Source organism: Chelonia mydas, chromosome 10 (genome assembly GCF_015237465.2).
Source record: "Chelonia mydas isolate rCheMyd1 chromosome 10, rCheMyd1.pri.v2, whole genome shotgun sequence".
Classification (NCBI taxonomy): Eukaryota; Metazoa; Chordata; order Testudines; family Cheloniidae; genus Chelonia; species Chelonia mydas.
Window position 1 is genome coordinate 81822740 of NC_051250.2, and position 17009 is coordinate 81839748.

A 17009-nucleotide genomic window follows, 5' to 3' on the forward strand; every position below is an offset into this window, starting at 1 on the left:
GCAAGTGACATGAACTCCCACCATATGGAAATCTCCAAAGGTCCACTAAGCCCAGGCTTAACATTCCTGACATGAAGGTTAAAAACAAAACAAAATTTTGTGCACATGTATCTGAATTCAGTGTTAAGGATGATGTCCCAAGTGGTTTTGTAACCTTTCCTTGCCATTGTTTTTAGCAAGGTGGGGTGTAATGATATGTCTTGTTTTAAATTGCTGCCTTAGATTCAACTAAGGTGTGGAAACAGATTTCAAATAAAGGATCGCAGTGCTGAATACACTGCAGTCCCATGCCCCAATTCTGTTTCATTGTACTGCCAATTTCAAGGTTCATCCATTTGGAAGAGTAAAGTAAGCCACACCAAGAAACGAGACATGCATACTAGACTATAGGGACAAGCTGCTCTGGTGGTCACTCACTGAAGCAAGCAGCCACTTCATATTGAAGAGACTCCTCTTGTCAGCTTAGCTACATGGCCCAGAAACACTGTTCTAGAGCTTAGTTAACACTAAAATAAGTACTCCCAATACACAGGCTCTGAAGTCCTCACAATAGTGATTTTATTAAATTAGTTGCTTTATAAAACATTGCAGATGTCATAATTGTTAACATAACAATTTGCCCAACTGTAGTAACTGTTGCAGTTTGCTAAGCAGGTTTTTGTAAATGAAAGAAAATGGTAAAGTCCTGTGAGAGTTCTATCGCAGCCCATGAGAACAAAGGAAATTTGGTTCTCAGACAGACACTTAAACCAGGCAGTTAACTGTTAGAATAACCAACCCGTACAGCTGCATTAGTAGAAATACTCAGATAAATGTAAACTGCTTATACTCAAGATACCACAAATCATTTTTCAAATGCAACAAGGAACTATTTTCTTGTTTTGACCAAAATAAGTTTTATTTTAAAATGTCATGCTTTGAAAGAATGGGTGTGTATCAAGTGATTAGTTTTCAGGTGCAGTATCCTTACTTTGAAGTTAGCAGTCCCCTTCACAATCTATTTTTAAAAAACCCAAGCTCTAACTTAGACAAAGCAATTTTAATCCTAAGTGCACACCATGCCTTTGCTGCAAACTGCTTCTGTTCACAAGATAAATCATCCAAGGAGGTACAGTTAAGGCTGCGTTACTAAACTGTGCTGGTAATAATACAACTTTTGCTCTGTTGAAATTCATGTCCAACTTCGTGGTTTTGTTACTATGAAACCAGATAGCAACAATTAAAAACATTATTAGAATTTTGTTTTTTCTGTGATTTATATAGGAATGGCGTTTCATCATTTTAACCCCTTGACGACACAGGTATCCCAATGCTTTAGCACCACCCTGTCAAAGAGTTAAATAACCAGCACAAAGATACTGCACTTCCAATTGTAGCATTTGGCAGAATTTAAAGGAAAAGAAGTTGTGCTACATGTTTAAGGGCAAAAGAAAGACAACACAAGGAAAGATAAATGTCACATGAAGTCTTCAAAATCTTGTACATATCCTCCGTCATATCCTCCATAATCTGCCAGATCATCTTTCATAGTGGCCTTTAAACCACCTCCAGGCACAACCCCTTTTTTCTTCTTTTTGGCTTTACTTTGCTGAGGAAAGACCAAAAATGCTTTGGTTTATTTTAGAGTCAGTATTAAATGTAACATGCTAATTTCCTTGAAGTGCTGGTAAAAAAATATGAAGAATATTAACCCGAGGATCCTGACAGTTTCCTATCTGGGAACTCAATACAGCACACTTCAATTCCCCTGTACTTCTGATCTGTTAGCTGGCAAAAGCATTCACTTCCTACCACGTAAGGTGTGTGCACTACTGCTGTTGCATTTTATCCCAGAGGCAACCGAATTTAAGTTCAACTCTTATTCATGGCAAAAACACTATGTCTAGCAGACTCGCCTCACCATAATCAGAATAGCAGCATGTACTCTATGGTACACTGGAACACCCTTCACCGAACTTATTCCACTATCTGCAGCATAAGTTTATTTTCCTGAAGGAGGGGAGACACTTTCCAAATGCAAAATTACAGATGTTCAGGTTTTTATACGGTTACTGATTTAGTTGGTGGGAATCTTTATTTTAGGGTTTTATATGGCTTCCCATCACCATAGTATCAGAGCACGTAAAGTCAGGAGCAAAATCCCAAGTGAACTGATGGAGCGTCTGGTTCTTCTGTTTTAAGGTAAAAACTTTGCTCGGGTCTGGTCTTTTTGGTTGGCTGATTTAAAAAGAAAAAACGAAACATGATTCAGCCAAGATCACTTACAAGTGGTATGTTGTGAGCTTCCTCCAATATTGTACATTAATCCCCCCAAGAGCTACAATATTGTGAGTTAGTGAGTTGAGGGGCAAGCTATTTCCTGCATGCTAACATTAACCACTTTGGTAAATTCTTTATAAATGGATGGGGGCAAAGGTGCCAGGCACAGAAGGATTAATAGAAAAGTTAGCTAGACCAAAGAGAAATAAATACCTGACCTCCAAATCTGAGATTTGATTTAAAAAAAAAAAAGCGCCAAGTTTAGCATCCTGATGAAACTCAGCTACCAAAATCAGCAGTGAAGCACAAACAGCATAACTACGTTCAGCCACAACTGCACCTGCCCTTCTCTTAGCTTTGTAAATAGACGGGGAAGTTCATCTCTCGAAAAGTCTAGTTCTATTAGAAATGCAGAATTAGTTCAATATCACTCTACAGATGATTTTTATAGCCAAGTTTACACTGTTACTCTTCTTTTGAACTAAACCATTTATTGTAAATTGCCACGAGCGCAGTTTGGAGAACATGCCTAGAAAACGTTTCCAATCACCCACCAATTTTGGGTAGAAAGTAGCAGAGTTGTGCATTTATGGAGCATTAATTATTCACATTGAAGGCCCAGAAGCAGGTTGCTTCCTTCAAGAACTCTCTAGTACAAGTTTTGAAACCAGTCTCATTTCAGTTATCTGCTAGGCAGTATGGCTTGGATTTGCCAGTTAATGTTCAGTTAACTATTTTTTAAAACCAATTTTTAAAATTCTGGTCTCATTGACCTTTAGCTATGCAATTCCCTCACAACTTTGTTATAACTTTTGCACAAGAAACATTTTACACAATCTGTATAATCACAAAGCATCAATTATCCTATAATCTGATACAGTGTTACTCACTTACTTAATGCTTTTTCCATTTAAGTTCTATGGCACACCAGAGGCATACTGACATGCTAGCTAGTTCTGTTATCTGCTGTTAAGTCACACTGATCACATTGATCTTAGTTTTATTAAAGGTTGAGGATAAAGATTCAAATTACTTCCATAAACACGTTTAACTGATTCTAGTTTTCTGGTTTTAACTAAAATATACGCTTCTCCCACCTTTCCAGGACAACTGGACACTTCCATTTCCACTCCAGCACAGAGGCCAAAAAATTGAACAGAATCAGTGCAAAATATGCAAGGAGGTGAAGTTAAAGATTACTGGCAGAATAGTGCTTACTTTACATGAGTGTACTTAAGTTTATGTGACATTCCCAAGTTTAGCCCTAGGACGATATCCCAAATCAGAATTTCAGTTTCAACTGTCTTCTCATTAACAGTGTTAAGTCAAAAGCACATTTGAATTCAAAACCTAGAACCCCTTAGATTTATAGAAGGTGCACATCTTAGTGCATACTGGGATTATGCAAGTTATGGAAAGACAGTATAGAAAGATGCAGAAGTCTTACCTTCTCTTGTTTTTGTTTTTCACTGCATAGCACTGTCAAAGCATTTGTGATCTTTTTCAAATCATCAACTTCCACTACAAAGAGGAAGAAAATTAGACTTCTACCAATGTAGTTTTCAGAAAGCCTTCAAATAATCATTGAATCCTCTAAAATCCAGTAAGTGGAGATTTATATCTGGTAGTTTACCCCTTTAACTGGAGTCAAAATCTCATTGTTAACACTAGGGCAATGTTGATTCTTGGCATCACAGTCGAGGATCTCACATCCCCTTGATAACTTGTGTAATGGGCAGCATAAGATGGCCAACATAATAATCAATAAATTTAGGAAGCCAACATCTGAACACAGTTACATCTTATGTTTCTAAAGCTTATGCTTCAAGGTTTCAGTCTGCCATTGGTAGGGGTCAGCAAGTGATTCCCCTAATCCATGTTTGTTTTTAAATCTTCTTCCTCTGGATCGGGGATGGGACATTGGGCAAGGGGGGTTAGGCCTCCGAGATACCACTGAGAATTCTCTCAGGTGCATGGCTGGCTGGTTCTTGCTCACATGCTCAGGGTCTAACTGATCGCCATATGTGGGGTCAGGAAGGAATTTTCCTCCATGTCAGACTGGCAGCGACCTTGGGGGGTTTTCAGCTTCTTCTCCTGTGTGGGGGTACTGGTCTCTTGCCAGGATTATCTGGGTATGTTTCATTTTCCTGCCATTGTGGGGGCCTCCAGCCCTGGTGCACTTCAGTCCCTCCTACTCTCTATCTGTGGCACATAAATCTAGTCTCCTGTAGGCTGTAATACCTGGTCTCAATTGGATTGTTCAGTATAGCTTGCAGGTGCTGGGGGACGTTGGAGGCCCATGATATACAGGAGGTAAGACAAGGTTATGTGGTGGTCCATTCTGGCCTTAAACTCTATGAGCAGCACATTATGCCGCTAGATTTGTAATATGGTCAGCTGTTTGTGCCTGAAGGTAAATGTTTTGCCTAAAATAAGTTTGAAGGCTCTTAGAGAGAGAGGGATGTTACATGCACTTAATGCTCAGTTTGACACTCCTTCATGTTAGAGGATTTGGACTCCAATCTAACAGTTCAGCATCTGTTGCAGTAGGCCAACCACCCACAATGTATTTATATGGCACAAGCCACAATATCAAATTGCCACTACACTGAAGGACAGGATGTACAAGCACAGGAAAAAGGGAAGTCTCAAAACAGAATTACGCACCAAATATCTCAGCCATCCAAAGCAGTCAAAACAAGTCACCTGTAGTTTTATTTCAACAGACAGTTACGTTTTGGAATTAAACTGCTCCAAATTTCCAGTGTTATAGGAACTCAGTTTTGTATCTCATTCCCCTACTGAGCTATTTAGAATTAAATGGATCGGGGAGCCTTTTCCTCTTCTTGAATAGAGGTTCTGCAAGGCTGTGTAAGACTTAGATCAGTACAAAATTTGCCTGTATGTTTAAGTGGGCTATCCTGACCTGACAGCACCATTCAGAGAAGATCAATCACATAGAGGAAACACCACCTTCATTAAAAGATGAAGAGCATGCAAGTACTGATTCTCAGTCAGGTAGTAGTCAAAAATAGTCTCTGGGAGGGGTATCAGTGCATCATTTAATGTAGGACTGCATAAATCCCAATTCAGTTTTACTTGATTAATATGTTTACTACTTTAGCCCTCCACGGAATGTGCTAGGAAATCTCACACTTGAAATAAAGACTTACATGAAATACATACGTCTCGAACTAATGCTTCCAAAAAACTGGCATAATGTAGAGATTTTTCATACTGTGTAATTTTTTCTTTTAATAATTTGCCAAACTCCGTAAAGTCATCTTTTGAAGATGGATTCATGGCATCTATTCCACAAGTATTATTTACACCTGCAGTGAAAAACACAGTATCAGAGAAAATATTGGTGCATTTAACTGTAGTTTGTGTGGGAGGTCAGACTGACCACACAACATAAGCCCTCTAGCCACAGAACAGGTAATTTATCTCTACTCCCCTTCAGTTCCTTACCTCAGCTGAAATGACCAACAAGGAAGCAAGAGCCCAAACAACTTCAGTTACTAACAATTCATGCTGGATTTGAACTAGTGATCTAAGTGAAAGGCTACATATCCTATGAGTTGTACTGAACCACCTACTCTGGAATAGTGCTGGAGACAGTATTTTCTCCTTACATAAATTCTAGGCCTCAAGCCTGCAGTGCTAGGTTTAGTTGGGATTTTTTAAATTGACTATTAGGATTGTGACTTTTCTCAGGCTGTCAAGCGATTTAAAAAAATGAATCGCAATTAATCACACTGTTAATAGAATACCATTTAAATATTTGTGGATGTTTTATACATTTTCCATTATTGATTTCAATTGCAACACAATACAAAGTGTACAGTGCTCACTTTATATTTTTTATTACAAATATTTGCACTGTAAAAAATAAAAATAGTACTTTTCAGTTCACTTAATACGGGTACTGTTGTGCAATCTCTTTATCATAAAAGTTGAACTTACAAACCAAACAGAATTATGTACAAAAAACCCTGCATTCAAAAACAACGTAAAAACTTCAGAGCCTACAAGTCCACTGAGTCCGACTTGTTCAGCCAATCGCTCAGACAAATAAGTTTGTTTACATTTACAGGAGATAATGTTGCCCACTTCTTAATTAGTGTCACCTGAAAGTGAGAACAGGCATTCGCATGGCACTGTTGTAGCCAGCATCGCAAGATATTTACATGCCAGATGTGCTAAAGATTCATACATCCCTTGATGCTTCAACCACCATTCCAGAGGACATGCGTCCATGCTGATGACAGGTTCTGCTCGATAACGATCCAAAGCAATGCAGACCAAACCATGTTCATTTTCATCATCTGAGTCAGCTGCCACCAGTAGAGGATTGATTTTCTTTTTTGGTGGTTCGGGTTCTGTAGTGTCTGCATCGGAGTGTTGCTCTTTTAAGAATTCTGAAAGCATGCTCCACACCTTGTCCCGCTCAGATTTTGGAAGGCACTTCAGATTCTTAAACCTTGGTTCCAGTGCTGTAGCTATCTTTAGAAATTTCATATTGGTACCTTCTTTGTGTTTTGTTAAATCTGCAGTGAAAGTGTTCTTAAAATGAACAGCATGTGCTGGGTCACCATCCCAGACTGCTCAAACATGAGATCTACGGCAGAACGCGGGTAAATCAGAGCGGGAAACGCACAGTTCTCCCCCAGGGGTCAGTCACACATGTAATTTACCCCTTATTTTTTAACAAGCGTCATCAGCGTGGATGCGTGTCCTCTGGCACGATGGCCAAAGCATCAAGGGGCGTATAGATCTTTAGCGCATCTGGCATGTAAATATCTTGCGACACCAGCTACAACAGTGCCATGTAAACGCCTGTTCTCACTTTCAGGTGACACTAATTAAGAAGTGGGCAGCATTATCTCCCGTAAATGTAATGTGGCAAATTGCTGGCACTACTTTGATGGGTCTCGCGCTCTCTCTTCTTGGGGAGGGTTCAGGGCACCGTTTCTCGCCCCTGAACTGGGGTATTAACTGCCCCACTAGTGTCCTAGAGGAGGGGAGTGGAGAGGGAGGGACCCAGGCCCGCCCTCTACTCCGTGTCCCAGCCCAGGGGCCCTATGGATAGCGGTAAACCACTTGAACTAGCGTTTCCTTCCCCGGGCTACTTCCCTCTCCTGCCCTTCAGCTTGTGGGGCTTTCTGCCCTCCCTCTGCACAAACCAGGTGTCCTTTTACCTCTTAGACTTCTTAGCCCACCACAGCACTTCTCCAAACTCTCCTCTGCTTCCCTCCAAACTGCTTTCTGCTCCAACACCAATCCACTCTGTTTCAACTCCTTCCCTTGTCTGATTGAAGCAGGGGGGTTTTATCAGGTGACTGGCTTCAGGTGCTTTAATCTATAGCAAACTTTCTTCCCTCTACAGGGAATAAGGCTCCCTTCTAACACTCTCCTGCTGCCCTCTGGCCATGCTGTATCACATAAAACAAACTTGTTTCTCTTAGCAATTGTCTGAACAAGAAGTAGAACTGAGTGGACTTGTAGGCTCTAAAGTTTTAGATTGTTTTGTTTTTGAGTGCCGTTATGTAACAAAAAACTCTACATTTGTAAGTTGCACTTTAATCATAAAGATATTGCACTATAGTACTTGTATGAGGTGAACTGAAAAATACTATTTCTTTGAAAAATACTATTTTTTTTGTCAGGTTTCAGAGGAGCAGCCGTGTTAGTCTGTATTCGCAAAAAGGAAAAGGAGGACTTGTGGCACCTTAGACACTAACCAATTTATTTGAGCATAAGCTTTCGTGAGCTACAGCTCACTTCATCGGATGCATTCAGTGGAAAATACAGTGGGGAGATTTATATACATAGAGAACATGAAACACACACTAATGACAGTGATCACTTAAGGTGAGCTATTACCAGCAGGAGAGCGGGGTGGGGGACAACAACTGGACTTTTTGTAGTGATAGTCAAGAGACTGGGAGTGGATGGGTCATTACACAAAGTAAAACTATTTCCCCATGTTTATTACCCCCTCCACCCCCCACTGCTCCTCAGAGGTTCTTGTCAACTGCTGGAAATGGCCCACCTTGATTATCACTACAAAAAGTCATCCCCCCCCCCCCCGTAATAGCTCATCTTAAGTGATCACTCTCGTTACAGTGTGCATAGTAACACCCATTGTTTCATGTTCTCTATGTATATAAATCTCCCCACTGCATTTTCCACTGAATGCATCCGATGAAGTGAGCTGTAGCTCACAAAAGCTTATGCTCAAATAAATTTGTTAGTCTCTAAGGTGCCACAAGTCCTCTATTTCTTGTGTATCATATTTACAGTGCAAATATTTGTAATAAAAATAAAGTGAGAAGTGTACACTTTGTATTCTGTGTTCTAATTGAAATAGATATAGTTTAAAATGTAGAAGAACATCCAAAATATTTAATACATTTCAATTATTTGGGATTATTTTTTTTAATTGTGATTAATTTTTTTGAGCTAATCACGTGAATTAACTGCGATCAATCAACAGCCACAGACTTTTCCAAACCAAAGCAGACTGGATTATTTCTGAAGAAAATCACTAAAAAAAAATACAAGTGAAAGCACTCCCAGAAAACATGAAGGCTGTATTAAACCCACTGCATAATTCACGTGGTAAGTAGGGTGAAAAAAATCCAATCTATTTATATTGGATTTTTTATTGTAGTTTATATTATATATATAAAATAAATAAATCTGGTTTTACAAACTACGTTAAGGCCTAAATTTATAATCTCAAAAATTTAAACAAAATAAATGTTGTCATGAACCTCTATCAGAAACCTGGATTTGTGCTGGAAATGGCCCACCTTGATTATCATACACATTGTAAGGAGAGTGATCACTTTACATAGGCTATTACCAGCAGGAGAGTGGGATGGGGGGAGAGAAAACCTTTTGTAGTGATAAACACCCATTTTTTCATGATTTGTGTGTATAAAAACAAACATCTTCTGTATTTTCCACAGTATGCATCCAATGAAGTGAGCTGTAGCTCACGAAAGCTTATGCTCAAATAAATTGATTAGTCTCTAAGGTGCCACAAGTACTCCTTTTCTTTTTGCGAATACAGACTAACACGGCTGTTACTCTGAAACCTATCAAAAACGGTAAGTTAAAGGCTGTTTTTCTATATAAAAGAAAGAATCAGTGGAAAACCATCTAATTTTTGAGGTCAAGCTTTATAAATATGGCACAGTAGGTCATGAACTATACTAAGGGCTTGTTTTGTTTAATAAAAATAAGTTTTATATGCTGTTGTGTGGTTAATTAAGTTCCAGTCACAATCCTAATGCAGCTTGATACAAATCATGAGCAAAAAGTTAATTATCTGGTAAATAAGCAATATATCATTCACCAATTTAGAACGTATTAAAAATGTACAAATTAATAAGAATTTGAAAATATTAAGCTATATAATTGCTTAGATAAATGTACAGTGTACTCTGCTAGGTAGCAAAAAGATGCACCAAATTTAGTGTAAAAGCTCCATTTAGTTGTAAATCAACATGTTTTAATGGCATATTAACCAATGAGAATGCACCTTTCTTTAGAAAACAAGTACAAATGAAAAAGTTGATTAAAACAGAAGATTTGAGTCACCAAGTGGAAAGCCTCAATTTAAATTGCCTTGTTTTAAATCAATCCATCCTGTTTGTAAGGAAGTTTATCAATACTCTGTCAGTTCCGTCAGGAAAGCACAAGACAATAGTGAGCCCCCCAACCTAGTTAAATTTACCATTCTTTTAATTGCCTTTAGAAGCCAAATACCCTTTCACCAACTTCACTGCTTTTTCAACACTTAGCTCAGTGGCTCTCAACCTCTCTGTACCCCTTTCAGGAATCTGATTTCTCTTGTGTACTCCCAAGTTTCACCTCCCGTAAAAAACTACTTGCTTACAAAATCAGACAAAAATACAAAAGCATCACAGCACTCTCTAACTGAAAGGTGGCTGACTGCCTCATTTTTACCACAGAATTATAAAATAAATCAATTGCAATATAAATACAGTACTTACATTTCAGCATGTAGGCTATAGAGCAGTATAAACAAGTCACTGTTTGTATGAAATATTAGTTTCTTCTTTGAGCACTTGTTCATGTCAATTCCAATCAGGTGTGCGCCGGAAGATTTTTTCCCTAGCAGTATACATCGGGACGGCCTGGTCACACCTTCATGGTGCCCAATATAGGGCACTGCTGACCCGACCCCTCCCTCAGTTCCTTCTTGCCAGGTACTCCGACAGGGGTAGGAGGAAGGATATTGGCATGGACATGAACAACATCTCGAAGAACAACAGTTACAAGAAGGTGAGTAACCGTTTTTTGTACTGACTCTGCCAGTGCTTTTTACGTAGACTGTTGTAAAAATAGGCAAATATCTCGAAGCATTGATGTATCCCCTGGAAGACCTCTACGTACCCCCAGGGGTACACATACCCCTGGTTGAGAACTACTGACCTGCCTTATCACATAGTTTGACCAAACTAAACATACTTAATTGATGCTGAACCACCCCCCTCAAAAAGCCTCACCCACCCTCACAGGTAATCTGGCTGCACTTTGGAGAGCATCCCAATTAGAGGCTACCAGTTTCTTCCTCCCTACTCCTCTTCTTACAAAAGATGGCTATTGGCTGAGAAGTTCAATCAGGCAAAGCAATCCTACCCAACTTGCTACAGCCACTTGTAGGCAGAAAATGCACTTTAGTTTCTAAAGACATTGTGTGGTGCTTGAAATTAGAGAGAGTCATTATGATCTGTACTTCCAGATATAAACAGACACGTCATTTGAACACAAACTTCTGGTTGATATCAGCATAACTCACATCCACTGTGACATTCGTAATGTCTGACTCCAAACTATCAAAAATAATTGTGCTAGTTATACAACAAACGTCACAGATGTTTCCCCAAACATACTGCGTCTTAAAAGTTCTCAACACCAAAAGGCATCGATTCTTACCTACGACTGTCTATACAGTTATGAAATAGCTTTAGCTGGATGCCAAGTTTCAGCCTGATATTTTTATAACAGTAAGAGTAATATCACAGCAGTCCTACTTTTTTTGATTAATATACTAGTTTTCAAGTAAAGCAGATTTAGAATTGATTGCAGTTAACTTTCTAAATTACTTCTCTCATACTGTACCACCACCAACTACTTGCTTGGATTAGGTGTATCCACACTTACCAAACGTTTCTTTCGCTAACTCAAGATCTGACTCCTCTTGTAATTTCTTTAGCCGTAGTTTGTCTGCTAACTGTTCTTCTGGTGTAAGTTCTTTAGCTTCCTCTGGTGCCTCTAACTAAAAAAAAAGTATAAGAAGTAGCATGATTGACCTGTGGCAAGTCTTCCATTTCGGTCATTATTGCTAACCAAGCATAAGCAATCTACTTAACTAAAAGTCTTCAAATAATGTCAGCTTACATTGGTGGCAAGTGAATTACATTTCTTGCCCAAGAATGGAGCATTTGCAGGTGTGGTCATTTCAACAAGCCAACTGAACAACATGCTTCTGCTTGAAGTAATTATTCCTGAAGTGCAGGCGTTCTGTTCTTAACAGCAAGCCTCACTTGTGTTTAAACACTCCAAGCTGAAATGCTGATAACCACAAGCATGCTACAGGCATAAAAATACCAAAACCCTCAACAAAAGTAATTTCACACAATGGTGAGTATTATAAACTTAATGTACACACTTAGAAGAAGGATGGAAATAGGATAAGTACTATTTCAAACTCTTAGATGTTCAAGTTCTTATACAGACTGCATCAGGACTATTCTTTCCTAGATAACTCACTGTAGGGGCACGTCGAAAGTATCAGTCCTTTAATTCTCAGACTACATTTGTTTTTCTAGACTAAACAATAAGCAGATCTCCCCTCTTCCCATAAAAAGCTAAAATCCTGACAGTGACATCTTACTCTTTTTTTAATCTCCTCTTGCTTTTTCTTCAGCTGCTTTTCTCTCTCTTTTATTTTTTCTGCTATTTTCTTCTTTTCTGAAACTTTTGATTCTGTAAAACAGTGAACAAAGCCCTTTTAAAGAAATCTAGTGCATAAAGAACATTGTGACAATGTGGGGAAAAAAGCACCTAGAGCTATGATCCAATTCAGAAACCAGAGGTGACTAATGTGAAAAGCATGCACTGTGATCCACACGTGCACAACCCTTGGTCTATTATGTCCCATAAATACAGTTCATAAACTTGGAACACAGAAGCCAATGTTCTTCTTTGTTCTATATACAATGAAGTGTGCTCCTCCCACAGTCCTCACCTGCTTTTATCTCTGTCTCTTTTTCTTCTTCCTCCTCCTCTTCATCATCCCAGTTATCCTACCAAACAGGAAGCAGTATGAGTTATCAGCATTTATATCTTACTTTTGAACCACTAAAGGTATCTGTGCAGAAAGAACTGTCTACACTGCACTTTCATCATTAAAACTTTTGTCACTCAGGGGTGTGAAAAAAAACAACAACCCTGAAAGACAAAAATTTTAACAGCAAAAAGTGCTGGTGTGGACAGCGCTTTCTCAGCAGGAGCCGCTCTCCCATCAATGAAACTACCACCCCTCATTCGGAGTGGTTTTATTTTGTCGCTGGGAGAGCTCTCTTCCGGTGACAAAGAGTGGCTACACTGCGCACCTTGCAATGGTGTGGCTGCAGAGGCAAAGCCGCACCATTGTAAGATACACAGCATAGACATGGCCTTAATGTATATCGCAGTAACAGGCAAACTCATGTTCACCACAGTTACAGAAGCAAGACAAAAAAAATGCCACAGTCCATTTGCTGGGCAAAAATTGTTATAAGAAAAAAATTAATTATGAGTAGATATCTGATAGAATGACTTGATTCTTCTCTATAGCACATCCGTCACCAGAAACAAAACAGGCTTAACAGAATATAGAGGACACTGATTTTGTGCCATAAATTAAGCATTACAGAATCAGGGCGGAGCGCCCTGGTAGCAGCAGCAGTGTTATTTGGTGATTAAATCTGAACATAAGCCACTTAGTACCCATCAGGGTTTAAAAATGTCAAAAGCACCATTACAGGCATACCACTTAATGCACCAGGGGGATGACAAACTATCAGTACATGTGACAGGAGCACTGTTAGATTCATAGAGTTAAGGCAGAAGGAACAATTATGATCAACTAATCTGTCAGTTTCAGGGTTAACTACACCTTTGATCCCCTTCCTGGTCTTCCTCGAGGGCACCCACTTAAAATTTTAGGCTTCCCAGCCATCACCGCTCTCACAGCGGAGACCTGCATCTCTCTCCTTTCAGACTAGAGGTTTAGGTTCCCTCTGCACCTCACTGCGATTTTCCAGCAAGTCTGCCCAGGATCCAGCACCTGTGGTTAACTCTTTCTCCACGGGCTATAACATTGTACACCAGGTACCAACCACCCTTCACAAAGCAAATGACATTTATTCTTGGGGCAAAAGCATTACAGGAAAAAAAAAAAAAAATCTACATGCATGCTAAAAGCCTACCAGAGGTCACTTCCAACCCCATCATGGGGCTCTGCTGTGCCTGTCTCTCAAACTCCACAACTAGGTTTGCACCCTTGGTTACATGTTCACATAATTTTTGGGATCAGGAACCAGACCCCAACTGGATAGTTCAACTATTTCTTTACACAGCTCGGGCCTTTGATCTCCAGTCTCAGGGAATTTTACTAGTCAATGGCCCTCTCCTCAGGAGTAGCTTCAAAGGAGTGGGGGTTTACATAACCTGAGTTGCACAATTTGCATTAACCACTCCCTGGTTAACAACACTTATTGTCCTTAAAGTCCTTGCCCATCTAGTACATTCAATAGTCCTTTGAACTCCTTACACTTCCAGTTCTGACATGTCACACTGACTTCCTGCGTACCACAAAGACAGAATTTTGTCCAGTAATTCCAGCATTGAACCCATAGCTACTGGTTGAGCTGTTACAGCTTATCCTTTAGAACATCACTCAATCCTGATTTAAGGACTCCAAATGATGGAGAATCCACCATGTCCCTAGGTAAATGTTGTTCCAATGGTAGATTATTCTCACTTTAAAATTTGCACTTTGCCTAGTCTGAATTTTTTCAGCTTCAACTTCCAGCCACTGGATTTTGTTACGCTTTTCTCCATGTGATTAAAGAGCTGTTTACTGTCATATCTCTTTTCTATAATTAAGTCACCGCTTAGCCTTCTCTTGGATAAACTGAATAGATTGATATTAACTCTCATCAAAAAGCATATTTTCCCAATCTCAAATAATTCATGTACTTTTTCTGAACTCTTTCCAATTTTTTCCATCATTTTAAAATCTCCATTAATGGTCTCACTAAAGCTATACAGAGTGGTACAAACACCTACCTATCTCTAGTCAGCATTCACCTGCTTATACATCAAAAGATCATGTTAATTCTTAGCCAGTGCGCTACATCAGCTCACGTTCAGTTGACCCCAACATTTCTTTCAGAGTCACTGCTTTCCAAAACATGGTTCCCCATTCTATAACCGTGATCAAGATTCTATTCCTAGGTGTATGACTCATGCATTAAAATGCACGTTGTTCACGTAAACCCTGCTTACCAAGAGAGACACATTGCTCTATAGAACTAACTCTTCAATTATTCAATACTTCACCAATCTGCATCCGCTACAAACTTTGCCAGCAGTGGTTCCTTCCAGATCATAAGAGATTGAATAGATTAGGCCAGGAATAGATCCCTGCAGGACTCTGCTCAGAACATCCCCACTGGATGTGGATTCCCATTTAAAATTATTTTCAGATCAGTTTAAATGCATTTCATCTGTGCTGCTTTGATTTTGTAAAGGGTAATGTAGTCAGAATGTTAGGCAGTACCAAGTCAGCCTCCTTACAAAAATCTAAGTATGTTAACACAATTACATTCTCACCTACACTTAACCTCAACAAATAATATCAAGTTTCACAAGACCTGTTTTCCTTCAAATCATGTTAATAGTCAGTGTGCTACCATACCAGGTTACCAGGTGTAAAACAAACAAAATGAAGTATTACCTCACCTACCTTGTCCTTGGAATTGAGAGATTACTATAAGCCAAGGTAATCATAAAATCATAGGACTGGAAGGGACCTTGAGAGGTCATCTAGTCCAGTCCCCTGCACTCGTGGCAAGACTAAGTATTAGCTAGACCAGGCGTCGGCAAACTTTTTGGCCCGAAGGCCACATTGGGGTTGCAAAACTGTATGGAGGTCCGGGTAGGGAAGGCTGTGCCTTCCCAAACAGCCTGGCCCCTGCCCCCTCTCCACCCCCTTCCACTTCCTGCCCCCATCAGAACTCCTGACCCATCCAACCCCCCCTACCCCCGCTCCTTGTCCCCTGACCAGCCCCTCCCCTCTCTCCAACCCCCCCACTCCGTGTCCCCTGACTGCCCCGACCCCTATCCACACATCCCAGGACTCCCACACCTATCCAACCCCCCCATTCCCTGACCACCACCGCCCCATCCAACCCTCCCTGACAGCCCCCTGGGACTCCCTGCCCCTTATCCAACCCCGCTGCCCGCCCCCTTACCATGCCACTCAGAGTGGCAGGACTGGCTTATTGGAAAGCCTGGGCGGTGGGTGGGTGCAAGCCGCACTGTCCGTGCGGCGCCATAACTACGGGGGAGAGGGAACAGTGGGGGAGGGGTCAGGGCCTAGCCTCCCCGGCTGGGAGCTCAAGGGCAGGGCAGGACGGTCCCACAGGACGGATGTGTCCCGCAGGCGGTAGTTTGCCCACCTCTGATCTTGACCATCCCTGACAGGGGTTTGTCCAACCTGCTCTTAAAAACCTCCAAGATGGAGATTCCACAACCTCCCGAGGCAATTTATCCCAGTGCTTAACCACTCTGACAGGAAGTTTTTCCTAATGTCCAACCTAAACTGCCCTTGCTGCAATTTAAGCCCATTGCTTCTTGTCCTATCCTCAGAGGTTAAGGAGAACAATTTTACTCCCTGCTCCTTGGATCAACCTTTTATGGACTTGAAAACTTGTGTCCCCTCTCAGTCTTCTCTTTTCCAGAGTAAACACACCCATTTTCCCCCCCCCAATCTTCCCTCATAGCTCATGTTTTCTAGACCTTTAATCATTTTTGTTGCTCTTCTCTGGACGTTCTCCAATTTGTCCACATCTTTCCTGAAATGTGGTGCCCAGAACTGGACACAATATTCCAGATGAGGCCTAATCAGAGCGGAGTAGAGCAGAAGAATTACTTCTCGAGTCTTGCTTACAACACTCCTGCTAATACATCCCAGAATGATGTTCGTTTTTTTGAAACAGTGTTACACTGTTGACTCATTTAGCTTGTGGTCCACTATGACCCCAAAAATATGACTACTGTTACTGGAAATTCATGTCAACTAGTTGAAGTGTACTGGAGGGGAAGCTAGAATCAGTCTTACAAATGCCAAATAGTCTTAAATTAATATATAGATGAACTTGGATGTCCTGGTACTTGGCTCATCAAATCACAGTTAAAAACTGAGGTCTGCTGTCTCATACTAGTGGTTAAAGTGAGGTATTGATGCTTAGTTCCATTATTGTCAGGGCATCAGATAAACACTGTAGCACAGCAATAAGAATGTAAATCTTGAATTTTGCAATCGCTAAGCTTACCTTAATGGGTAACTATAGATCAGTTAGCTTGACATTGACCCCAGGCAACATTATGAAAAGGCTGATGCAGGATGCAGCCAGTAAGGCAATGTCTATGTTGCAACT

The 17009-nt window shown here is 40.4% G+C and overlaps 1 protein-coding gene across 2 annotated transcripts in view; it reads right to left on the reverse strand.

Moving 5' to 3' along the window:
- The window catches only part of EIF3J (eukaryotic translation initiation factor 3 subunit J), a 29280-nt gene that overhangs the window by 4896 nt on the left and 7375 nt on the right, over nt 1-17009 (reverse strand). The window contains exons 3-8 of one of the 2 annotated variants that reach the window (XM_043524371.1): nt 12548-12605; nt 12194-12285; nt 11461-11575; nt 5433-5591; nt 3707-3780; nt 537-1588 (exon numbers count right to left, since the gene is read on the reverse strand). In XM_043524371.1, the coding sequence (XP_043380306.1) occupies nt 1457-1588; nt 3707-3780; nt 5433-5591; nt 11461-11575; nt 12194-12285; nt 12548-12605 (630 nt within the window). In that variant the 3' untranslated portion in view covers nt 537-1456. Of the gene's footprint in view, nt 1-536; nt 1589-3706; nt 3781-5432; nt 5592-11460; nt 11576-12193; nt 12286-12547; nt 12606-17009 lie in introns of those variants that run through there. The other variant, XM_043524372.1, reaches the window with a different exon arrangement.